We start from the raw sequence: 26,863 nt of genomic DNA, 5'->3' as shown, positions 1-26,863 counted from the left end.
CTTAGTCCATAACAGGATGACATTTATGTATAATCTGAATGGTAAATGAATACTGTGTTTTCTGTGGGTACTCTCTATCCATAACAGGATGACATTCATGTATAATCTGAATGGTAAATGAATACTTTGTTTTCTGTGGGTACTGTCTGTCCATAACAGGATGACATTTATGTATAATCTGAATGGTAAATGAATACTGTGTTTTCTGTGGGTACTCTCTGTCCATAACAGGATGACACTGATGTATAATCTGAATGGCGCAATGAATACTGTGTTTTCTGTGGGTACTCTCTGTCCATAACAGGATGACATTTATGTATAATCTGAATGGTAAATGAATACTGTGTTTTCTGTGGGTACTCTCTGTCCATAACAGGATGACATTCATGTATAATCTGAACGGTAAATGAATACTGTGATTTCTGTGTGTAATCTCTGTCACTAACAGCATGACATTTATGTATAATCTGAATGGTAAATGAATACTGTGTTTTCTGTGGGTACTCTCTGTCCATAACAGGATGACATTTATGTATATTCTGAATGGTAAATGAATACTGTGTATTCCGTAGGTACTCTCTGTGCACAACAGGGTGACATTTATCTATAATCTGAATGGTAAATGAATACTGTGTTTTCTGTGGGTACTCCCTGTCCACTACAGGATGACACTGATGTATAATCAGAATGGCAAAATGAATACTGTGTTTAATGTGGGTACGCTCTGTCCATAACAGGATGACATTTATGTATAATCTGAATGGTAAATGAATACTGTGTTTTCTGTGGGTACTCTGTCCATAACAGGATGACATTTATGTATAATCTGAATGGTAAATGAATACTGTGTTTTCTGTGGGTACTCTCTGTACAAAACAGGATGACATTTATGTATAATCTGAATGGTAAATGAATACTGTGTTTTCTGTGGGTACTCTCTGTCCATAACAGGATGATATTTATGTATAATCTGAATGGTAAATGAATACTGTGTTTTCTGTGGGTACTCTCTGTCCATAACAGGATGACATTTATGTATAATCTGAATGGTGAAATGAATACTGTGTTTTCTGTGGGTACTCTCTGTCCATAACAGGATGACATTAATGTATAATCTGAATGGTAAATGAATACTGTGTTTTCTGTAGGTACTCTCTGTCCATAACAGGATGACATTTATGTATAATCTGAATGGTAGATGAATACTGTGTTTTCCGTGGGTACTCTCTGTCCATAACAGGATGACATTTATGGATAATCTGAATGGCGAAATTAATACTGTGTTTTCTGTGGGAACTCTCTGTCCATAACAGGATGACATTTATGGATAATCTGAATGGTAAATGAATACTGTGTTTTCTGTGGGTACTCTCTGTCCACAACAGAATGACATTTATGGATAATCTGAATCTGAAAACTACTCGTGTACCAACTCCTTAGCTCAACGCTTTCTGGAATTCATAAACTCCAATGCCCTGGATCAACTTATCCCCACCTCCACCAGAGGCAACAATATCCTAGACCTAGTCTTTACCAACATGAGTGACCGGTGTTCCACACCTGAAGTCAACTCCTCGTTGGTCCAATCCGACCATAAGGTAATCACCCTTGATATCCACATCCTGCCACCACCCCCCATTAAGGAAACCACAGTAAAAAATTTCTCCAAAGCCAACTTCTTGCTTCTTAATTCAGAAGTGGTGAACTTCATGACACCTATGCAGATGGACAATACAGTTACAACTGCTGAATCCTACTCAAATGCACTCTATAAGCACTTACACGAGTGCATGGATCGTGCTATCCCAAACAGAACCAAGACGCTATCCTCCAAAAAAAGACAAACTGTACAACAGAAGGATGAAACTGTTGCAAAAGAGAGTAAAATCCCATCAGTGGAGGAGCTCCCTGGTCAGCCTCAGTAAGAAGTAGAGATCCCTCATAAGATCCTCCAAAATTAGCTACGAAAACAAAATTGCCGCTAATTCCAAGAACAACTACAAAGCATTCTATATCTATGTCAAGAATCTCGATGGCAACACCCAGATCTGCTCTGAGTTACAGCACAAAGGCAAGAAAATTAGAGAACCAACTGATATTGCCAACATCCTGGCAGATAGGTTCAGTGCTAACTTTACCCCCCTCTCACCCCCTAAAGGGCCCATATCTATACAGGAAGAATGCAGTGTCCCTGTAATCACAACTACGCAGGTAAAAGCTGCACTCTTTAAAGCCAAAAACACAGCATCCATGGGACAGGACAACATCCCAGGCTGCATTTTACACAAACTTCAGAAAGAACTGCCTCCCCACTTATGCACCATGTTCAATAATAGCCTCGCATCAGGCTTTGTGCCCACTGAATGGCGCACAGCAACAGTTATCCCACTCGACAAAGGGGGAGCCACCACTGATCCCAGGAACTATCGACCTATTAGCCTGACGAGCCTGGTCTGCAAGGCCATGGAACGTATCATCATGGAACGCATAAACAAAGATATTGGTAACCTCCAAACTCTGGATCCCACCCAGTTTGGGTTTGTGAAAGGCAGATCATGCCTCCTGAACCTGATCGACTTCTTTGAGGCAGTCACCTAAGCCGTAGATGAGGGTAAGGTGGTTCACACAGCCTATATTGATCTCGCCAAGGCTTTCGACACCATCCCCCATTCTGGAATTATAGCTAAACTCACTAAACTAGGTATAAATCCCTATGTCACAAGATGCGTTGCCAAATGGCTCACTGACAGAACCCACAATGTAAAAGTTGCAGTCTCCAAATCTGACCTCAAAGCAGTGACAAGTGGAATACCACAGGGTTCCGTCCTGGGACCTCTCCTGTTTGGTATCTACTTCTCTGAAGTACAGGCTAACACAGAAGGCCTCTGTCTAATGAAGTTCACAGATGACTGCAAACTAGGAGCCATAGTCAAGTCCCCAAATGATGTGGACATCTTACAAAATGGCCTCGCTGAGACAGATGCCTGGTGTCAGAGCCAAGGCCTCAAGCTCAATGCCAAAAAGTGCAGTGTCATCTCTTTTGGTAAAAACTCTGTACCCATGAACTATCACATAGGCAGCAATCTACTTAACACTGAATGCGTGATAACAGACCTTGGGACCCAGGTGGACAGTAGTCTCTCCTTTGATAGTCACATCGCCACAGTAGTTAGGAAGTCCTTCTATGTGGCACACCTCATCATAAAAGGGTTCTCATCCAGGAAAAAAGAGGTCATTGTTCCCCTCTACTCGACACTCATTAGACCCATTATAGAGTACAACGTCCCTTTCGGAATGTACCTCACAAGACATCTGCAGCAGCTGGAAAGTCCCCAGAAGTACCTCACAAAGAGGATTACTGGCCTCGGACAAATGCCCTACACTGACCACTTAAAAAACTCCAGCTTTACTCCGTAGCATATCACCTATTCCGAGGTGATCTCTGCCTAACATATAAAGCTATGTCAAACCCAGAGCTATTGGACATGCTACACCTAAAGAAATCCCAATCCCTCCGAGCTACATGCTCTAGGGACCTAAACCTTGTCACCACAATAAACAGGACAAGCTGGAGGGATAGATTCCTGTCCTAGAGACTTCGCATACTCTGGAACAGGCTACCCATCTATGTCAAGCAAAGTTCTTCATTAGCACTCTTCAAAAAAAATCTTGATGAGTGAATGGGAAATAGGAAATACACGCCAGGGATCACTTCTGTGTCTCTGCTCGACAGTGGCACAGGAAAATAACTTTCTTGGGTGGCGTAAGCTGGGGAACCTTGTTGGGAAGGCTTACATAGGCCCTTGGGCCAATAGCCTAGTACCTACGTATGAACCTATAAGACACCTGCAACAACTGGAAAGACCACAGAAGTACCTCACCAAGAGCATCACTGGCCTCAAGCAAATGCCCTATGCAGCTCGACTGAAGAAACTCCAGCTGTACTCAGTTGCATACCGCCTACTCAGAGGTGATCTCTGCCTGACATACAAGGCCATGTCCAACCCAGAATTGATGGACATGCTCCACCTAAATAAAATCATATACCCTTTAGCCACATGCTCCAGGGATTTAAACTGATCTAAAATGACTAGAGAAAAAAGCCTGGACTGACTAGCCATCGTTGCAACTGGAGACACCTTCAATCTGAGGGCTTGAATGTCTAGGTGAGACATTCTGAATGGGTGAGAGAGAATATTTGGAGTGGGGTTCAGCACCCAAGGTGGGTGAATCAGATGAAACCAGAGGAAGGGAATCACACCTGTCAGAAAGGGAGCAGTGAGGATCACCATAGACTTCCTTACCAATGTTTTCTGTAGAAACTCCAGGATGAGAGGAGTGGTGGGGGAGAACATGCAGGAGACTGAGGGGCCAAGTGTGGGTTTGAGGGTTACAGCATCCCTCGGTGACTCCCCTCCTGCAGGATTAGGGAAAAAACCTGCTGTACTTGGTGCTGTAAGGAGAGGCAAAGAGCTCACAACATGGTTGACCCCAGCAGTCTCTGTTAGGTTGTGGGACCACTTGTGAGGCAGGAGAATAGACCTGCTCAACCTGTTTGCTTGTATTACTGGACTTTACCAGTATGTGCACTAGTATCAGAAAGAGGAGAGAATACATTGCCATTGCCAAACCCTCGTGGCTTCTTGACACAAGCGGTAAGACTGTGTTCCTTTGTTGAACTACCAGACTGCTGACATACTGTCTGTCTGAATGAAAATCACACCTGTGGGAAGGGAGTCCTGGAAGGCCAGCACTGCTAGGAGGATTGCCCTCATCTCCAGGATACTGATGTAGAGACTGGCCTCTGACAGAGACTATGTGCCTTTGACCATCTTTCCCAGGAAATGTTCCCCCCACCCCCACCCTAGTTGGGAAGTTTCCATGGTCACTGTATCCTGTGGAGAAGGTAGAACAAAAGGTCGACCTGAGAAACTTCAGAAGATTTTAACCAACTTTGAATATGAGTTTTTTATTTTATGTTATTTTATTTCTTTAATATTTGTTTAACGGGAAAGTCCAACTGGGACAGAGCCCATTTTCAGTGGAATCCCGGGGAGAAACACTCCAGATGCATGTCTTTGGAATGTGCGAGGAAACTGGAGCACTCAGAGGAAACCCACACAAATGCAGAGAGGAAGTGAGAACTCCACACAGAAGGCACCCCATCCAAGAATCAAACAGGAGAACCTCTTGCTTTGAGGTGACAACGCTAACTGCTGAACTAGTACACCACCTATAAGACACATTATGCATGTTTTTGTAAGACAGACTTGAAAACTCAGGGAATGACATCTGACTGACCATTGTGCTGATAGGGTCCATTGAAGCACCTTCATGTGGTATCTGGCAAGAAGAACTGAAGTCACGGCAGCTGCCACTGAGCTTAGAAAAGGCAAGATCAAGCTTATTGGTAACGTTTGACAAGAAACAACTGCTCTTGCCAATTTGTGAAGTATGGAAATCCTGAAATCCAGAAGCTTAGCTATTTCTATTTTCATGTCCAAGTGAGCTCTAATGAACTTTATAGCCTGGAGAGGTTGACGTTTGAACTTAGCTGTGTTTACAGTTATTCCTAGTTCTGAGGAGAGATGGAACAAGGAGTCCCTTTCTCAGAGGAGATTTCTGGTGGCGGGGCAGTTATGAGCCAACTGTCCAGCTATAAGAACCTCAGCAGCTTGAGATGAGCTGCAACCATTACCATACAACTGGTGAACACCTAGAGGCTTGTGGTGAGACCAAAGGGCAGTGTTCTGAAATGGAAGTGACTGGCACCCGGCCAGAAGTGGAGAAACCTTCTGGAGCATCTGTCTACTTTTATGCGGTAGTACACGCCCTGAAGGTCTATCAAGCATATCCAATCATCCTTCCTCAGCAGCAGAAGAATGGACTGCACAGTGACCATATGGAATTTTATTTATTTGACATACTTGTTCAGACAACTGAAGTCCAAAACTGGCCTAAGATCCTGCTTTTCTTTGGCACCAAAAAGAACCTTGAGTAAAGTCCAGATCCATGCTAGTCTGGTGGGATCTCCTGGATGACACAGTTGTCTAGCAACTTTTTTTATTTCTAGTGCTGCTGACTTATGTTGGGAAGTTTTCTTGAGTGAGTGGGGTAAGTAAGGGGATAGAATAGTCTCTGGTTATAATCCTCTGTATCCAGGTGTCTTGAGTGATAGACATACAGGCTGTGGGATGCCAGGATAAGTGCCTCCTGACTGCCTCCATCATGCAGCAGGTGGGCAACAATTCAGGAGCACTGGTAAGGCCTATCAGAGAAACAATCCCAAAAGCCTTGGTTTTGCAGACTACCTCTGCTGCTGGGGTGACATCCACTATTCCTCCTTCTGCCTCAGAGGGGGTCTATCACCAGAAGTGTCAGGGACAAAACTGTGTAACTTATGGAACAACAGTTTTTTCCCCTCCTTTCTGGTTTCTAGAGAAGATTCCTTTAAGGGCTAGAACAAAATGAGAAGTTATGTACCTACCATAACGTTCCATGTTAGTTGTCCTCTCGCCTTCTTTCTTGCTGGATGGGTTCGGAGCCGATCCTCGGCTCCGACTCGGCCACTTACTAAAGCTCAAGAGCTAATTTTACCGGCTCGAGGCAACCCTATATCCCATGATGCAAGGTGATAACTACCCAGATCTCGTTTGGTAGCTAAGGAAAAATTATGGAGTATATTCCTCCAACTGGAGAGGAGGAGGAAGAGGTAATAATCCCCCGAAAAAGACCAACCTGATCTAGTGACACTAGTAAGCTGATTAGCTGGAAAAATTGGATTAGGACTCTTCAAGGAAGAGGAACAATCCTCTTGGTCTGACCAGGCTAGGGGGATGGTGGGAGGGACGCAAGAAAGAAGGTGAGAGAAGACAACTAACATGGAACGTTATGGTAGGTACATAACTTCTCAATGTTAAGTTGTCAATCTCGCCTTCATTCTTGCTGGATGGGACCGCGTCCCTAGCACCTTTATCCTGGGTGGCTCAATGGAACAGACTCTTGTGAACGGTGGAACCAAAATTTGCTCTGTTTCTGGAGGCCAAGTCCAATTTGTAATGTGAAACAAAGGTATGAGGAGAGGCCCATGTGGCTGCTGCACAAATAGTGTCTATTGGAAGTCTAGCCTGAAAAGCTGTAAATGTAGCTAGTGCTCTGGTGGAATGGGATTTTGGCCTAGAAATCAACTCTTTACCTCTGAGTTGATAAATGCATGTAATCACAGAAGACAGACACCTAGATAGGGTTACCTTGGATACCGGAAGGCCTTTCCTGTTCTCTGCATAGGATAAAAACAGTTGATCAGATTTCCTAAATTGTTTGGTTCTGTCCAGATAATATCTGAGTTGGCGGTGAACATCGAGATAATGCAGTTTTTGTTCCGCTCTATTAGAATAATTTGGGAAAAAAACTGGAAGATCAATAGATTGATTTAAGTTTGTCTGCGATGCCACTTTGGGTAAGAAAGATGGATTAGTCCTCAGAGAAACTCTGTCTTTGTGGAAGATTAAGTAGGGAGGACGAATGCAGAGGGCATGAAGCTCAGATACTCTCCTGGCGGAAGTAATGGTGACCAGAAAGAGTGTCTTCCAAGAAAGAAATTTCAATGAACAGGTAGCCGCAGGTTCAAAAGGGGGAAGAATCAAGGATGTTAAGATCAAATTTAGATCCCACTGTGGTGGGGGGTCTCTAATCGGAGGTTTACGTAAAAATATACCTCTAAGGAATGCCTTGCAAAGTTTATGTGACATGATGTTGTGGTCCAACAAACTGATATGAAAATTTGAAATGGCTGCCAACTGAACTTTTACTGTGGAGGAAGAAGATCCTGAGTGAAAAATTTCGGCTAGGAAGTCCAAGACCGAATGAATCAGAGCAGTAAAGGGATCTATGTTCCTAGCTTTTGCCCAGAAGGAGAAACGTTGCCACTTACTAGTGTAAATCCTTCTGGTGGAAGATTTAAGGGAAGCTACTATGATATCCCGGACAGGATTAGAAATCATAGGAAGCCTGGCTAGGGATGGAAGTGGAGCAACCAAGCAGTGAGGTTGAGAGAGGGTATGGCTTGGTGCAGCTGCCCCGACTGGTGGGTCAGAAGATCTGGAACCGGGTCCAGATGCCATGGCTGTACCAAAAGATAACGATGTAGGAACGGAAACCATATCTGTCGAGGCCAATAAGGGGCAATGAGAATCATCTTGGCTCTCAAGGCGGTTGCTTTCTGAATTACTTGTGGTATTAGAAGAAAGGGGGAAAAGCATAGAGAAGTCCCCAGGGCCAATCTTGGATTAGAGCATCTCTGGGGGAATGGCCTGGAAGGGGAAAGAGGGAGAAGAAGTTGGGGCATTTGCTGTTTTGAGGTGTAGCAAAAAGATCGCAGCAAGGAATGCCCCACTTCTGAAAAATCTCTTCCATCACAAATTGTTTGAGAGACCACTCGTGAGGCATGAGAATAGCTCTGCTCAACCTGTCCGCTATGAAGTTGGATTTCCCGGGGATATGCGTTGCTATCAGAAACCGCTGAGAAGAGATTGCCCACTGCCAAAATCTGAGTGCCTCTCAACACAGTGGATATGACTTGGTTCCGCCCTGCTTGTTGATATACCACACTACAGACATATTGTCCATTTGGACTGCAATAGTCCTCAGGGGAAGAGAGTCATGGAGGGCTTGCAACGTTAAAAGCACTGCTCTCATCTCCAGGACATTTATGTGCAGGTAGCATTTGAAAGGTTGCCAAGTGCCATGGACCATCCTGCCCTGATAATGCCCCCCCCCCCACCTGATCAGGGAGGCGTCCGATGTAACCATGGCGACTGGGGCTGGAGGAACAAAGGGTCTGCCCTGATGGACTTGAGGGGACAATATCCACCAGGTCAGATGCCTTTTGCAAATTGGAGTTATCACGATCCTGTGACACATGGGAAGTCATTGAAAAGACCATTGGGCGAACAGCATCCATTGTAGGAGACGCATTTAAAAGCGGGCAAGGGGAAGAAGTGTTATGGCAGCCGCCATAAGACCCAATACTTTCAGGGCAAACCTGGCCTGAATTTTGTCACTCTGGAGAATCACATGGATGTGGTTTTGAATATCCAAGATCCTTTGGTCTGTTAACTTTGCTGAAAGTTGTACGGTGTCCAATTTGGCACCTATAAAGGTAATAGATTGACAGGGCGACAAGGCAGATTTTTCGAAATTTATAGAAATTCCTAGCCCTCTGCAAATGTGAATGGTGTAATCTCTGGCTTAGAGAAGTTAATGCCTGGTGGTGGCAGTGAGGAGCCAGTCGTCTAGGTATGGAAACACCTGGAATCCTTGACGTCTCAGGTGAGCCGTAACCGCTGCCATACATTTGGTGAACACTCTGGGGGCTGTAGTGAGTCCAAATGGCAGGGCTCTGAATTGGAAGTGACTGGCCCCCAGCCGAAAGCGGAGAAACCTTCTGGAGTGCCTGTGAATTTTTATGTGATAGTACGCATCCTGAAGGTCCACCGAGCACATCCAATTGTCCTTGCCCAGAAAGAGTAGAATGGACTGAAGCGTGACCATCAGGAATCTTGTTTTCTTCACAAACTTGTTTAGTTTGCTGAGATCTAATATTGGTCTCCAGTCCCCTGTCTTTTTTGGTACTAAAAAGAACCTTGAGTAGATTCCGGATCCTATTTGGTCTGCTGGGACTGGCTGGATGGCTCTTTTTGCTAGCAGTTTTGATATCTCTAGTACTGCTAGTTCCCTTAGACTGGGTGGAACGTCTGGAAGGGTTCCCTTTTGTTGAATTGGGGTTTGGATAAAGGGAATTTTGTAACCCTCGGATATGATCGACTGTACCCATTTGTCTTGAGAAAGGGAAAGCCAGGCTTTTGGGTACAACGATAATCTTCCCCCGGCTGCCTCCGAAGGTGGACAATCGGGCAACATCTCAGGCATGCTGGAAGGGTTGGTCAGAGAGAGACTCCCTGCTACCCTGATTCTGCGGACCCCCTCTGCCCCTAGGGCGGCGTCTGTTGTTGTTACCTCCTCTGCCTCTGGGGGTAAACTGACCTCGTGCATCAGGCGTGACTCCTTGAGATTTGCGGAACCACATTTTCCCTCCCTTCTGACCTTTTGGGTAAGGTCTTGAAGGGGTGGAGAAACGGACTCTTACGGCAGAAAGAGTCTTGCCATCTTGTTTGCATCTAGTCAAGGTGTCTTTCACTTGAGAACCATCAAAAGGAGAGTTTGTGAAGGACGCCTTGAAGGGGTCTGCAAAATTACAAAGCCGCATCCAGGATTGACACCTAAAGCACACCCCTGTGCTCATGGCCCTACTCGCTCCATTGGCTGCATATGATATGAGCCGCATGGAGGAGTTAACAATGGAGTTTAGGATTCCTAGCTGTGAGTTAATTTTATCTTGGGACCCAGCAGCTGACGGATCCTGTAAAACTTCTTCCAATTCTTTAAGAACATCTCTTTGAAGGTGGGTGAAGTGACACAAGTAGTTCAGCGACCGCATGGCAAAGGTCGCTGAAGAAAATATCCGCTTGCCGTACCTATCCATAGTCCTGGAATCCTTGTTAGGAGGATGGACAGGTACTGAAGGTTCAGCTAATTCCTTCTTGGTGGCTGCAGCCACCACCATGGCATCAACCGGGACACCTTTCGTCAAGAATTGCCTATCAGGTGGGGCCGTGATGAATTTAGAAGGCCTCCGAGGAATGGGTTCCACTGAATCTGGGGCCATCCATGCCTTCCGAGCCACCATGTCCATAAGAGGGTCGAAAGGCGGAGACACCCAGGAGGTGGAGGGTCGAGACCCGAATGCCTCCAGGTATAACGACTCGTCCTCAGAAGGATTAAGGGAAGGCCAGTTCCCCCTCTGCTTAAGGAGTTCAAGGATGTCTGAGAAAGAGACATCCTCAGAGGGGGACCTTGGGGATCCCTCCGACTCATCCAAGTGAGTATCTGATGTAATAGACTCGGGGGAGTCTAGATGTTTCCTCTTACATGTCCTCTTACGCGGAGGCTCACCTGACGGGTCAGGAGAAGCCTCGGAAGAGGAAGATATTCCCAGTGGGGAAACCTGAGGCATTGGATCTCTGGGTCTGGGAGCAAGAGAGTGGGAAGAGACGTCAGCAGGCACTGTAGTGGGAGGAGCTGATGGAACTGACCGTTGACTAAGCCCTGGGGCTAGTACACTCCTCATCACCTCGAAGGCTCCCCCATCAGAGAGGCCAGAAGGCTCCCGCTCCGAAGAGATAGGGACCCCAGGCCGCACTGACAGGGATGGCTCCGAGGCTGATGTCGGGGCTGAGCTCACCAGCGCCGAAGTTCCGAGAGGGAGAACGGGGTCGGACAAGGGTCCGATGCCACTCGCCCCCTCAGAGCCGACGAGAGAGACCAGACGCCCGGATGCCTCCAATGAAGGCATCAAGGAGGAGATCAGAGCAGAGGACGATGGAGCCGAAGGGGGAGGTGGTATCGGCTCCGAAGCCACAACAGTCACGGCTCAGAGGAGCTCCGGCTCCGAGCTCTGTAGGAGAGTCGAAGGAGGAATGTTAGGTGGATGTGTAATAGCTACCTCCTGATGAGATGGGCTATGGAGCATTTGGGCCAATGCCTGAGACTTTAATAGTCTACTCACCACTCTCTCAAGGTCGTGGTCGGACAGCCTGGACGTCCGAGAAGACCGGCTCCGATGGCTCCGCTCCGAGAGCAGGGGTGATCTCGGAGCCAAATGTATAGATTCCAATGAAGGGGATCTTGATCTCTTCCTGGAGATGGGTGGAGCCAAAGGAGCCGAGATACGTCGGCTCCAGCCGGAGCCGACAGTGAGTGCCTAGATTTAGCGGCATCGGCGCCGGGTGGAGCCGATGCTGTAAGCCGTGACATAGGAGGATCGGCTCTGGCCGGAGCCGATCTCGTCACAGAAGGTGAAGCAGTAGCCGATGGCTTAGGGCTTGGAGCCGAAGGCTTAACTGGTTTCGTGGGCTTCCCCGGAGCAGACTTAGTCAGGGAGCTCTCAGGTTTTAATAAGCCCCTCAGTATTAGTTTGTTTCTGCGCTCCTGCAGGACTCTTGGGCTGAAGGCGTGGCAGACAGCACAAGAGTCCTGCAGGTGCAGAGGTCCCAGGCAGTAAACACAAGAAGTGTGACCGTCTGTCAGAGACATTTTCTGACAGCACGAGTCACACTTCTTGAAGCCGGAGACCTTTGTGTCCTTCGACATAACTGCGTTGAGGGAGCACTAAGTAACAAAAAAAAAAAACACACACACACAATAAACACCCAATCCAAATAAAAAATTAAAACAGGGATACAAACACACCCAAACACCACACAGAATCCCTGACAAAAAATTAGGAAAGGGGAGGTTTAAGGCCTACTTAGGGGAAGGGATAAATAACTGGAAAAAAAGGAAAACACTAACGGAAATAGGTTTAAATCTAAACGTTAAGAGTTAAACTACAACAGTAGTGGATCAAAACTAAAGGGGAGTGACTAAAAGTCTGCAGTTTGAAAAACTTACCAGGAGCCGGTAAAAATGCACCTCGCAAGCGAAAGTGGCAAATGAGATCTGGGTAGTTATCGCCTTGCATCATGGGATATAGGGTTGCCTCGAGTGGGTAAAATTAGCTCTCGAGCTTTAGTAAGTGTCCGAGTCGGAGCCGAGGATCGGCTCCGAACCCATCCAGCAAGAATGAAGGCGAGATTGATAACTTAACATCTAATTCCTATGGCAGACAATGTTTTTCCATCTTCCTCACTTCTGGATAGCATTACATTAACTTTTGGCCTGAAATGTGACAAGCCATCATAGGGACGTTGATAAAGGATGTTTTAAAGTGCTTCACAAAAATCACATAGGCGAATCCAGACTTGTCTCCTAACAGTTATGCTGGTGACTGCAGTTCTTCAAGTGCCTTCTGTTGCATAGGAAATGAGTTGCAAAGGCACATTCAAAAAGGATTAAAGGATGGGCAACTGCGAATCGACAGATTTCCTCTCCTCTGCAGAGAGGGATCCTGAGAGAGATTTGGAGAGTTCCCTGGTGAAATCCCTGTGGAAGCATGTTATGTGTGCCAAGCATCCTAAGTGCAAAGGTCATTGAAGCATAAACTCATTTCTCAAATCTGTCCCATGTTGAGGATTTTGTGGCCACAGGCCCATGCATTTCTTAAAACTAGATGGTTTATCTGACATAATGTACAATCAACTGAAACCACAATAGTAACACCAAAAAACACTTGTAACTACAGTAACAACTAGTACACAGGAAACACTGTACTACTTGAGAAAGGTATTGTAACAAACTATGCTAATATTTTACTACTAGAGAAGCTGAAGAAGAGACAGCACCAAAAGGGCGATGACTTGAAAGAATGGGAAAAGCTTTTTTTTTTCTGTTAGGGAAGGTATAAAGAAGAAGAAGAGAAAGGATAGTGAAATTTATCAGAGGATAAACCTCCCAAAGATGAGAAATGTCACCAAGTAAAAAGCTGACTTAGCTTAAACCCAGCCTGAGCAAAGGAATTTATGTCTGTAGCAAACAAGTGGCAAATGAGATCCGAGGTAACTCTGGGATCTCAAGGGGTTATGGTTAAAGGGAGGAACATGAGTTTGAGATTCAGAGTCGTAGAGCAGCTGAAGTTGGATCTGAGATGGATCCAATAACCGATCCATTGAGGAATGGCTGGAAGAGACAACACCAGATGGCAGTAGCTGTATGCTGTGACAGCAGGTACATGTCATGGCAGTAGCTGCACATTGGGAAAGTGTCTGCATGCTGTGGTAGCACCCTCCTTGTTTCTTGGGAAGAAGATGGCAGCTGGCTGTGCCAGTCAGGTTATTCTTTACTAGTACACAGATATAGTGCAGTGCTTAGGCCCTACAGCCTTCTAAGAGCACTGATTTATGCACAGGAGATTCACAAACTTTCTCACCAGCCATGTCATCTAGATTTTTCTTATAGTAGTCTAGGCCCTTAGTTGATTTTATATGAAGAGGTAAATTATTCCACAAGTGAGTCATTTTAACAGTTATATACGAATGTCTTGCAGAACGTTTACTCAATTTGGAAATAAACATCATGTTATAATGTTTAAAAGTTCTACTGTTGTTATTGATTTCAATATCAGACAAAGCATGTAAGCAAAAATATGTACGGTTTCATAAGCTAGAATAAATTTACCTCATAAGTATTTGTAACTAAAGGAAAATAAATTCAAATGTTTGCATCTAGAGCAACAGTCCAATGTCTTGATGGAATTCTATTAGTTAACCTCCTTTGTACCCTGTCTAGGCATTTTATATTAGCTAAGGAATAACAGCAAACTATTATTATATTCAACAAGTGGATGTATATAAATGTTAAACAAGTCATGTAAGAATTGTTGATTTATAGTTGTGAGGATCTCCAACAAAAGCACCATATATGTAATAGTCTTGGAAGAAACAGTCTCCATGTGATAGTTGAATGATAAATTCGATGTAACATGAATACTTCAGTCTCTATAATCTTCACTTCAAGTTCATTTGTTGATAAGAAAAATTGCATCCTTGTAAATCTTATTAGAAAAATACATTATTTTATATTTGTCCATGCTGAATGACAGACTGACACTAAGAGACCAATTAAACAAATTAGAAAGATAAATACTGAGTTGATCCAAATCACTTTTGTTCTGGATTATGTACACTAGTTTATAATCATCTGCACAGTTAAAAGTCCAGACTTTGTCATTTTTGGGTAAAGAAGAAAAAACATATTAAACAAAAACAGCCCAAATACATAGCATTGAGGAACCCCAGGACTAATGGGCAAATAAACAGAGTATATAGCATTTATCCAGACCATTTGACATCTATTTTACAACCAGGATATTAACCACCTAACTAAATAACAATTTATGTTAGTGTTTAAAAGATGAGTGTTAATAACCTGATGTGGGAGACTATCAAAAGCTTTCGCCAAATCAAGAAAGATAAAGCCTGGAGACAAACCCAGAGCCAAAGCAATGGTGACCAAATCATAAAAAAAATCAGGTTACTCTGCGTGGATCTACTGTTGATGAAACTTTACTGGTGCAAATCCAAAACAGCTATACAAGTACTTGTTTTATTAATTAGCTCAATCAAGCATCTTCCAAACGTTTTACATAACAAGGACATTAAACTAATTGGTCTATAATTCTCAATGTTATTCAACTGCCCAATGTTGTTGATGTTTCTCATGCATTTCCCATTTACTTTTTGTTACTGAGAACAGCATAAACATGTTACTAAATTCAACTCTGGAATCCTGTCTCTCAGTCTGCTCTACTACTAATAACTGGTGGAACAGGGTGTTAAATGTGCTAAGTGAGAAAGATGAATGCTTGACTGCCAAACTTCTTAAACACCACAGTTTTACAAAAAAAAATATGTTCTCATACCCAAATGGCTCATGTCAGAATTTGCTTTAACAATGGTATAGGCCAAAGGTCAAACACTTACCCTTTGCTATTTTGATGTCCAGAGCTGTCCGAATTAAAGCCATAAGGGTGGAGTTGAAGTGCACCGTGTTTTCCTCTGAGACAGGCAAGTCCATCCGAAGTAGCCTCTGCAGAAAGTCATTCAAAACATATTAACTCTTATTCCCCATCAAACATAAATGCAGTTGTAATGAGCCATACCAGAAGGACACTGATGGCAGAACTGTGTGACACTCAAAGGCTAAATCTCTCCACTAGACCTCCTACCCTGCTGCCTACAACGTATTTAACTTGAGGCATTTATTTGTTGAACTGAGCAGGCTTAGCAGTTGTTTGTCAAAACCAAATGTAAAACACTCAGAGGGTGTTGGGTTGCCTGTTTTTCTTTTCTACACTTTCAATCCAGAGTTAAAAAGAAGACTTTGCTGTTGCAGAAAAAAATTCAATAACACACCCCTGGATAGCTGCCTGTGGTTATTACAAAGTCCCCGTCTCCCCAAATCCAACAGGAAGTTAAAAACTGTAAAATCTGGACTGTTGTTCTGTTACAACTTTAAACTGTGAAACAATTTGACTTACAGTAGAAATTATGTATTCAGCATTCCTATCTAATCTTAATCTACAACATAATGCAAAGAAAACTTTTTCCACCTTATGCAGAATGTTAGCACGGGATAAACTTGAAAAGGAACTTAGGTTTACTGACCAGTACACACACACACACACACACACACACACACACACACACACACACACACACACACACACACACACACAAACTCCTTTTCTAAGGTAGGGACAGTGCACCCAATAGCTTACTTAGGCTTGTTTGTAATGATCTTCCTACCTGCACAACAGCTGTAATCTATCAACCACTATTTAAGGCAGCCTGCAAAACTTAACCACCTCCCCTATTCGGCGTAACAGTTATAGAATAACATGTAAATTATCCTTTAAAATATGACTTAATCTATTGATCAGCATAAAATTAATGTGCTTCTGGATCTTTTGTTAACTTATGCTGAAAACATACTTTTCTGATATGTATGCACCCACATTCCACATTCTATATTTAACTCTACACTCATAACCTGCACTTCCTGTTCATGTCTCAGTTATGCACAAGCCTTTATACTTTCAAGGGTTTAATTCATTTTATCAGATTACAGTTTCTAGATATTATTCATTACCTTTATACTAACCAAATCACACTTGTGATGTTTCATACCAAAATGCTTTATGTCTTCCATAAGTTATGGCACACATGCCTGTGATCATTTTCTCTCTATATATGACCTTTTATTTTGCAAACGTACTGATACATTTCATGTATACTCAAGTACAAACACATATATACATTTGTGCGTGTGTGCATACGTGTGTGTGTACAGTATATGTATATATGGACAGATAAAAAATAATATACATATATCTATCTAATCTATTTCTCTGTATGTATATACATATGCATATATATATATATATATATATATATATATATATATATATATATATATATATATATATATATATATATATATATAATATATACATACATATATATATATATATATATATATATATATATATAATATATAGATACATATATATATATATATATATATATATATATATAAATAGATACACACGTGTGTATTACTTGTAACTTAGAAAAAGCCACCAAAATCATCCATTACAACACAAACTATTGACAAAACTAACCAAAGAAAATATACTCTATCAGAGAGTAAATTGAAGCAAACATCACTATAACTTAGAAATCTGACACATTGAAGCTCACAAGATACCATTACATTATCCCTACATACACAATTACACTTTAAAAATATAAATTGCAATGTGAACAAATACTTATTCATACCTTACATCTCATTACACTCCCTTCTTCACTCACTTCCTTACTTCTGTCAATTTCTCTCCCCTGGTTTTCTCTCTAAATATACCATAAGCCTGCTTTTCTCTCACTTTGTATTGCAATTCCTGTTTGTATTATACTAACTACCTTTAATTTCTCTATAAAGCACCTAAAATTTCTTTAACTATTAAATTATCATATAACTTGTATCTATTCTAAACCAATTTTTTTATTATGTCTAATGTGGTATAATTATTTAAATTGTAGTTGCTGTTTTGTATTATTTTTAGCCTGTAAAATTATTGTTCTTAAAATGTTTTGCAATACTTTGAAGCGTTTCTTCCTGGGCTTCCACTGAAAATGGGCTCCTATCCAGTCAGAGTGTCCTGGTAATCAAATATCAATAAATAAATAAACATAATTTACTTTGAATTTTATATCGTTTCACCTTCTGGTAAACACACCGCTCAGGAAGCAGAACATCTTCACTGCTTTGTAAAAATGTACCTGTCAAAATGTGCTTACTATGTTGTCTGACAAAGCATTTTATAACTTCTGACAGTTATAAATATAAAAAACAAGTATTAAGCCTCCTACAGAGCTATGATTTGTACCAATGTAATGCTTCAGAACTGCAACGAAAGATAAATAGATTACTAAAGTTGTCCAAATAACAGTTAATTGTAATAACATATGATTAAATAACAAATCAGTTAAGCAAGCTAAACTCAAACACATTTCCCAGTACAAAATGTTACCTATTGAAGGGATTCCATATGTATATATGCAGACCAATTGTTTACTACCTCAGTGATTCCCTGTCTATATGTTACACATCCCAACTAATATTAGTGTGCTTTTTGTTACTTATTTGATCCCATTTCTGTACTGTAATAATGTCATTATGCAAACTATCTATTGTTAACGTGTTGTCTTTTAAATTGTATCATTTGCTTATTTTCTCCTTTAGCCCCATCTGAAAATGGGCCTGGTTCAGCAGGTTAACCTGCTTAGCAAAACATAAATAAGTAAACAAACAAGGAAAAAATAAATCACTACTTTCATCTCAGCTTCCAGATATTCTGAGAAACACATAAAAAGAATACCATACAAGAACAAAATAGCAAAACTTACTTGGATCTTGTTTGTTACTAGTACTCTATAACTCTACTTTCTTCAATACTTTACTATTACTATATATTTTATGCTGATTTCATCTCTCATCTCGCATTACAGATTTTACTATTATCACATTTTGTGACAGAATAATCCCAGTGTTTACATCATTCTAGTTAAGAAGCAGTTCCTCAACCCCCCCCCCCCCAACAAATCGCTCACTTTCATTTACAAGTCTTTCTTATACTGGAAAAAACCTTGAAGGTAACTGAAGATTTTTGTTACAGCTGCCATTCCATTTCCTTCAGAAATCAACACTGATTATGTTCTCTTCGATGTCTTCTAGAACAAGCTGATCAGCTTATATACTCTTTTGTGAACAGTCACACAGTTAATGGAAGTATTCTTCAGTATTATACACAGCTTTCCTGGTGAAGTAACTTGCATCTTTTGTGAAGCAGCATCTTCCCCTGCTTTCTTCTACTTCTGTCAGCACATGTACCTCTAATTCACTAGTCCATTTTTCAGTTTGTTGTACCCGGTGGTGTAAACCTTTGGTTCGAGATGATTGCCACTGTTGAAGTGACACCCTAACCCTATGTGCATAAATAGGAAAAAGGGGTTGACGATGGATGGATGGATGAAAGACACAATCCTGAGTATATTCTTTGAAGGACAATTTGAATCCATCAGGTGGAAACAAAGTGATATTTTTTTGGTCAACATAGGTAGATAAGCTTGCATTTTGTTTTTATAATAGAATGATGTGTGCGTTTGTGTGTGTGTCGGTGAAGGGAGTTCCGTAATTTAGGTCGACGGCTTGCACTGTTCTCTGTACATCTGCATAAGTAGTCACCAGATGAAAATAACGAGTTTGCTGAAATATACAACACTGTCAACTGAGAACATGTGAGACAGAAATGAAGAAGGCATTGTCAGCACAGAATACAACCATGAGTGCTGAAGTATACAAGCACTTTGTGCTAAAAATTTTGAAACGTAAAAGCAGTCACTTCAGTCATCAGCTGGTTAAAGTAAGCACCTAGTTGTACAAGCCACAGACTAAGACTGAATAAGTACCTGGTGAGGATATATTCATATATGTGTAGAAGGTATGCTAGAAGTAAAGTAGACAGTGTATAGTGTGTGCGTGTGTGGAGGGGAGGCACTCAAACATCTCTGAAGAACCGTCTTGCTCAGGTTATGGTGATATCTTGGAGGTGATTAAATTAAGCTGCAGGGTTCTGTTCCTCACAGAAATATTTTTTTTGTTGTTGCTGTTGCTAGGAAGAAGCAGGCAAGCATTAGCTTTCCAACAGTACTGTGTATCATAAAATTCTATATCAGCATAAAGGCAACTGACTTTCATTTCTGTATTGGTTTAAGTTAAGTAACCTTTTCATTGTGGGAATTAAGTAAAAGCTCACTATTTCACTCTGCAGCCCTAAAATTCTTCACAATGAGGTCATAGCCAGAAGAATCAATGGGTCCTGAAACAGGAAGTGTATCTCATAAATTGCAAGTAGCTTTAATGGACAAAATGAAAAGTTCCAACACTATATCACACACTGGAATAGGTGCTGCTGTGGATGACTTTAGATAAAACACACCACTTAAAAAATGCATGAAACATATATACAAGTGGATTATCATTTCCCTCTTCACCAACTCAGAAGAGGATGAGATATAAGACAGATGATGTTAAAGGTGTATTGTCTGAAACCTGGATCAGAAAGAGGAAAAAGGCAAAGCTAAAGCCTGTCTAATCTGACAAATAAAGTACTGTTTTCAAAGCGCAGAGTACCTGATGCTTCTATTCTGTACCCAGCCTGCTAGGGAGAGTACAAATACTCTCTAAGGCACGTGTACAAGTTGTGAAGCATAGTGCCTCACAGGCATTAGGTTTAGATCACACTAGCACAGGCTTGTGCTCCACGAATTCACCTCACAGCAGGTCGTCAGATGATGTTGCAGTCATTTTCAACAGCAAAAGAAACCATATTTTCCTAGGCCAAAATAGGACTAGGGAATGATTATTTTTCTCCCTTCATAGGCCAATACTAGACTCTTAACCCAGAGGACCATTAGTGGCCTAGCCACAATATCCCAAATTGTAGTTACCTATTGACACAACTAATTTATACCTAGTTCTGACCCCTTTCTATGAGGAATTCAGACACAGTGTGTACTTACAGTTGTCCATCCATTCATCCAAGTTATGCTTAAACAGGGTCAGGGAGCTACTTTGCTTTACATCCTAAGAAAGTCTATTCCATAAAAGAGAGATTCTCTGGGATATTTATCTATCTCACCAGCAGGTTCTATTTACATTTTGGTGGAAGTTAAGATCTCATGAGCAAGTGTTGAGGATGTTATTAGTTTTGTGGATGTTCAGGAGGTCACATATGACTAGATCATTTGAGACTCTGTGAGCTAGACGGGGTAATCTCTCAAGAATCTGTAGGAAATAGAAAAGGAAGAGACAGAGAGAGAGAGAGAGAGAGAGAGAGAGAGAGAGAGCTTTAAGGTGGACTTGGTAGCTCAAGCAAGGCATGTCTTTGATTAGCTTAGTGAGGAAATGCTGCAGTCTCTTCAGTGGGGTCATATGCTTAGTCAGGAAAATACCAAAGGAGCCATTATAATCTATTATGGGCCTGTTAAGGGAGAAGCAAAGAGAGATGATAACTTCGTTAAATCTGTAAGAAACATCCCTGGTGATTACTCTGAAAAGGTAAAAAGATTTTCTAACAGTAGTAGGTACATAATCATGCAAGGATAGATCATTATTAACAAAAGTGCCCAGTCTTTAATGGCTGAGTCAACTTTCAAAGGGGTGCTACCTATGTAGTTGGTGCACTGGTGCCCTTTTTTGCCTAAGGAAATGGGGGCTACCAGCAAAAAGATGGATGGACTGTGTGAGTAAAGACGTGTGACAGTCATGCACAACAGTAAAAAAAAAAGGTAGGAGAGTGGCATTGAATCGAGAAAAATTATGAAAGTTGACATGACACCATGACCCCATGTAGATATTGGGAAAAAGGGGCTGATGATGATATAATGCTGCATTTCTTTAAATGTTATGCTGTGGTCCAGGCACCACTTATTGGTACATTAGTCCCTCCTGTAGAATTTGGAAGTCGGTTGGTGAGTTAATAACAGCACCAAGTTTGCAATTATATACAAACGTGGTCAGGTCAGCCATAGGCCTCTATTGTCAACCTTGACATTAGAGAAGCAAATAAGCAAATATCATATAGAAGTAGCACTAGAACCGATCACTGTGGGGACACTGCTGGTAACTATTTTCAAAGAGAGTGTCTCCCCCACACTAATAGACTGGATTCTGTCAGTTAGCCAGTTTGCTATCCAACAGTTAATATAGGTGACTACATTTAGCTTGATTAGCTAAATAGATAATCCTTGAATTTGGGATGGCATCAAAGGTCTTGGCCAGGTCCAGACAGGCAGTGTGAATTGATTTTCCAGAGTCTAATGCATCAGTGACTTGTTCAAAGAAGCCCACCTTATTCGGGAGACAGGATCTGCCTTTAGCAATCACAAACTGGCTTGGGTCCAGGGCTTGCAAACTGCCTATGTTCTTGCTAATAAGTTCCATAATGATTAATTCCATTGTTTTGCAGTAGATTTCATCTTTTGGAGAAGGATGACTACTGCGGTTCTCCATTCCTCTGGCACAAATCCAGTTAACAAACTGAAGATGAAAATGCTTAGAACTGATTCTACCAGAACATACATGCTGCTGACAAGAAGGCATCCTGTCACATTACCAGGACTCATGGAGCAAGTTATTTTTGCCTTGGAGAGGGCATGCAGTATCTGTTTGGAGGTGATCAAAGAGGGTGGTGTGGGTGTACTAATAAGCTGGGAAAAGTTATGAGGAGATAGGAGAGTAAATAGGAGAGTAATGTTAGTGCTGAATTTGTCCACTGATATATTTGCAAAGTCCTCAGGGGACAACTAAGTACTGCTTTTTTGTGTTAGCTCCTTACATGCTGCTCATTACTGCTAAGGCTTCTGACAGAGATGAAGAAGGCTTTGTGGTTGTCCTTAACAGAGGTAGCAATTCTCAGCTCATACTTACTTTTGGAAGACTGAACTTTGTTTCTTAGTTCTTTGTTGATCTTTCTGAGTTCATTTGTTTGATGATGGGGTATTAAGTTTGCTTTTACATGCTAGGAGTTTCTTCCTATTATTGTATAATTTATTTATACTAGGGAACCACCAGAGGGGTTAGACCTGAATTTGGTATTACATTTACATCTTATGGGGACAGATGCTTTGATGCATGGAGATGGGCACGTATGTGGTAGCATGTGAGATGGGTTATTGAGGTGAAGAGGGCACTTAAGTTTCCTTAGGTCATAACTTAGCTGGATTAGGTTTGCCTTAGAGTAGTCTCTAAAGGGAAAGGGGTTTTGTGTTAAGTCAGATTTTACCCTCGTACTGAATGTTACCAAATGGTGGTCAGATTTGACCAGTGACATGGTAACTGTAGGTGTTGAGCATAGTGATGCAATATCGATGAGACCAAAAACAATATTTTTGAACTCTTAGTTAGGACTTAAACCTGTTGGTCCAGGGAGCTACAATTAATGAAATCCAAGAAACTTTCTGTGCATTTATTTGAGGTAGTATAGGTTTACAGTTAACGGAGGGGGTATTTGGAGTCTGCCAAGAGAATGTTAGGCTCAATTAGGAGGAATGTCAGTTTTGTTTAGATATGCTTCATTAGCAGCAGGTGACATGGAGAGGTTACAGTAGTTGGCTGTGATATGGTATACAGTTCTATTTACTGTGAAAAGGACACTGAGGAATTCAAGGTAATTGTCCTGACTTAAGAGTCTAGAGATGAGATGGTTTCTTAGGAATACAGACATGCCACTCCATAAACACCATCATTTTCCACACTGGGTCTGAAAGAATGATAAGCACTGAAACCCTACACTGTGGCGCTGCTATCCCTATTCGGAAACTATGCTTCTGTAACTAGGCAGCTATCTATATTTTCAACAGTTAATAATCCCTTTAATGAGTCAACTTCTTGTTTAGGCTTCTAGCACTGAGCAGAGCTACATTTACATAATTTTGATTTTCATTTTCTATGTAGAGAATTTAAGGACAATAACTTTGCCTAAAACAAGACACTATGAGGGAGGAAAAGGTCCTGGCCAATATGCAGAAGTCATGAGAAGGGAGGTGTAGGCCATCGCTAGTAAAGAAGCCAAGGGTGAAATATTTTGGATCATCTTAGAATGACATTAATAGCTAAATCAGTCTTGTTGATAGTAGGATACTGCATAATACAAGTTTCTGATCAATTTCAGATTAATATTCTGACAACTCTATCAGGTCCCTCTTCATATGATTCAAGGAGGTATGTTTCAAGTCATTCATTCCCATATGTACAATGAACATAGTATATGTGTACTTAGGGTTAACAGACTTGAGGGACCCAGTGACACTGCAGAACCTAGCACCTGAGAGGCAGCTAACCATTATTCTGTCTTTTGCTCAGCCTGATGAGTGGCACATCTCTGTGTCTGACTGTGGAGTTACCCATGACTAAGACATTATCAGATGTATTTTCTCAGCCTTGCTGCCTTACGGGTTTCAGCCTGTCGGCTGTGTGACCCCTTATTGTAGTTGTGTATTGTCAGTGTATGCTGTTTGCCTGTTAGTGTGACACTGAGCATAATAAACACCAAGCATTTCTCTAGGATGTCTTTGTGGTTCAGACAGAAACTTTTTTAAGTATCGTGGCATAAGAAGGCTTATTTGTCTAGGATATAGTGGGTAGTGTTGTGTGAGGTCGGGTGTCAGAACTGACAACATGCTATGTACTTTGAAGAGAGTCTTGCCTCCAAGGTTGTTCAATACTTCCCCCGCTTACATATAGAATACTCTATAGGAAGAATCAAACAGTTTGCAGTGAGCAAGAGGCAGTTCTTGCATTGTCTCAAAGTTTCTGTTGTTATTGGTCTTACAACCAATGGTGAGGCAAACTCTGACTTCATGATATTTAGTGCCTGATGAAATAGGGGGTAATAATGAATGCTAATGAAGTGAGTTTGCAGGTAGGGTCTACTTACTAGAACACTAGGATGAGCAGATTTTAAAAGAAGTATGGAAAAAAGTTTAAACCTTCTAGGTGTTTAATGCACTGCGCACTAAGAAGGCAAGAGGAAAAGAAGGGCAACTCCAGCTTAGCAATCTAAGGGAAGGAACTTTCCAGTTTGATCTACTAGTGCTCACTAGTACAAGCAGATGATATGAGGCTGGGAGGAGTTTTTAAAGACAATTCACAGTAAGGGCAGTCAACTGAAAAGCTGTGTGGACACTCAATATTCTGGAAATATGAGGTACAATGGGAGGGTAGAAGTATTTAAATAGCTTACACAATTGATACTTTTGTGCTAATGACAAAAGCGATGAAAAGGAGTGGCAGGGAGTTTGGTAGTCAAACATTGGGAGGAAAAGAACACAGACACTAAAGTTACATCAATTTGCTGGTGAGGCTCAGCTTTTATACGGACTCTGTGGATGACAAGAAATGAAAAAAATCAGACATCTCATCAAAAACACAGAAAAGACAAGGAACTGGTGTGTAGTCTTGACAGACACAAAAATGCACACTGCAAGCACACTGTTTTTCTGCTCTTTTTGGTTATATTTCTGGTCAAGGAAACAATGAAATAATGGTTGTAAGTATTTTAAGTCAATGGTTGTAAAGATCTAACTATGCCCTAAGTGACCCAGGTTCATACCTCTCAACTTTTCAGATTCTCACAGAATGCCTAGATTTTTGCCTTACATATTTGGTCTGTTCCTCACAAAATTTGTGGTTTTCTGGCAAATCACTGGGATGATTGGAGAACTGAAGTCACCAAATAATGACATAAATTTGAGTTTCAATCTTCAAACCATTCAGAAAATGTATGTTAAATCAATCCCTGTTACACTAGCAGCTTTCTAAGTTTATAGCTGGGTTTGATTGCTGATTTGGTTCAGACGTCTGAGGCACTGGCAGAGAGTGATAGGTATGCCCATCTAGGGGGAACAGTGTTCATCCCTGAGGGAGGCATAATCCACAGGGGAGGGTAGCACTTGGGTGTGCTGATGAATCCAGGGGTGAGGGGGGGGGTGGAGAAAATAAGGATAGGACATACTAATCCCCCTCAGCAAGCAGAAACAGCTGCTGGTTCTGCTTCCCAAGATGCTCTTAAGATCCACTCTGGCCTCAGCTCACTCAGAGAAGTCTGGGGGAGGAAGGAGAAGCGGGTAGACTTGGTGATGGATAGGGGCACTGGAACAGATGTACAGAATGAAGTAGGGTGGAAGGAAGGAAAAATAAATGGTTGTAAATATCTCATACAGAAAAAAGAACAAATTACAGTGATAACACTGGCTAAATCCTAAAAAACTGAAGCAAAACTATAATTTACTGAACTGACATCTAGATGGGAGTAGCCCTCAGACATGCCAATGAATGCAGGGGTGGGAGGTTGGGGAAATAAGGATAGGTCGTAATAATCCCTTTCAGCAAGCAGAAGCAGTTGCTGGTTCTGCCCTTAAGATCCAGACTGGCCCCAGCTCACTAACAGAGAAGTCTGGGGGAGGAAGGAGGAGCAGGAAGACCCTGTGATGGACAGGGGTAATGGGACGGCCAGAGAGAATGAAGCAGGGTGGAAGGAAGAAAAAAATGGTTGCAAACATCTCAGGCAGAAGAACTAATTACACTGATAACACTGGCTAAAGCACAAAAACTGAACCAAAACCATAATTTGCTGAGTTGACTGCTAGCTGATAGAGTAGAGTACATTTGCAGTGCTGGAAAAGGACTTAGAATGGAATTAAATGCCCTTCAGTTTATGGGAAGGCCTCAGAAGGTGTCAGTAAATAGAGGCAGCAGTAGGAATGGCAGGGATGCTTTCTGAGTCAGTAACACATGCTTTGTGAAGGTTGTTCTTCAAGTATTACTTGCTAACAGACACTACTCTGCACTACCACTGCTTCACTCACATCCAGCTTTATGGCCTTCTTGGTAGCCCCTTGTTACATTCACTGGATCACTGTTAACTTCCCAGTTATCTCATAGACATGCTATTCAGCTGAGTACTGAAACTTATCCTCCTCTGCCTGAACATTTTCTTTCCTAACAGTTCTTTCACCTTATCAATATCACATCACTTAGTGTTTGGAGTGTCACTCTATTCTTTCTAAAACTAAGGCTTCTGTCCCTTATTTTTATCATCATGTTTTGGGAAATACAATAATATATTCTTTAAGTATTTTTAGCTCAGTCTTTTTTGTCTCTGACATTGTTTTTTACACATGTATATTAATCTTACATCCTTCTTACAATGATACCCGGCAACAGTCTGATGCAGCTCTGGCCT

The 26,863-nt window shown here is 41.8% G+C and overlaps 1 protein-coding gene across 1 annotated transcript in view; it reads right to left on the bottom strand.

Moving 5' to 3' along the window:
* Nucleotides 1–15,180: 15,180 nt before the first annotated feature.
* Nucleotides 15,181–26,863, bottom strand: part of LOC122810832 (voltage-dependent P/Q-type calcium channel subunit alpha-1A-like) — a 553,058-nt gene continuing 541,375 nt past the window's right edge. The window contains exons 3-4 of the mRNA XM_044082386.1: nucleotides 15,477–15,582; nucleotides 15,181–15,239 (exon numbers count right to left, since the gene is read on the bottom strand). Coding sequence (XP_043938321.1) covers nucleotides 15,181–15,239; nucleotides 15,477–15,582 — 165 coding nt within the window. The remainder of the gene's footprint in view (nucleotides 15,240–15,476; nucleotides 15,583–26,863) is intronic.

Source organism: Protopterus annectens, chromosome 9.part0 (assembly GCF_019279795.1).
Source record: "Protopterus annectens isolate FY-2018-M chromosome 9.part0, PAN1.0, whole genome shotgun sequence".
NCBI lineage: Eukaryota > Metazoa > Chordata > Ceratodontiformes > Protopteridae > Protopterus > Protopterus annectens.
Note: the sequence above shows the minus strand (reverse complement) of the source record. Positions and strands in the feature narration are given on the sequence as shown.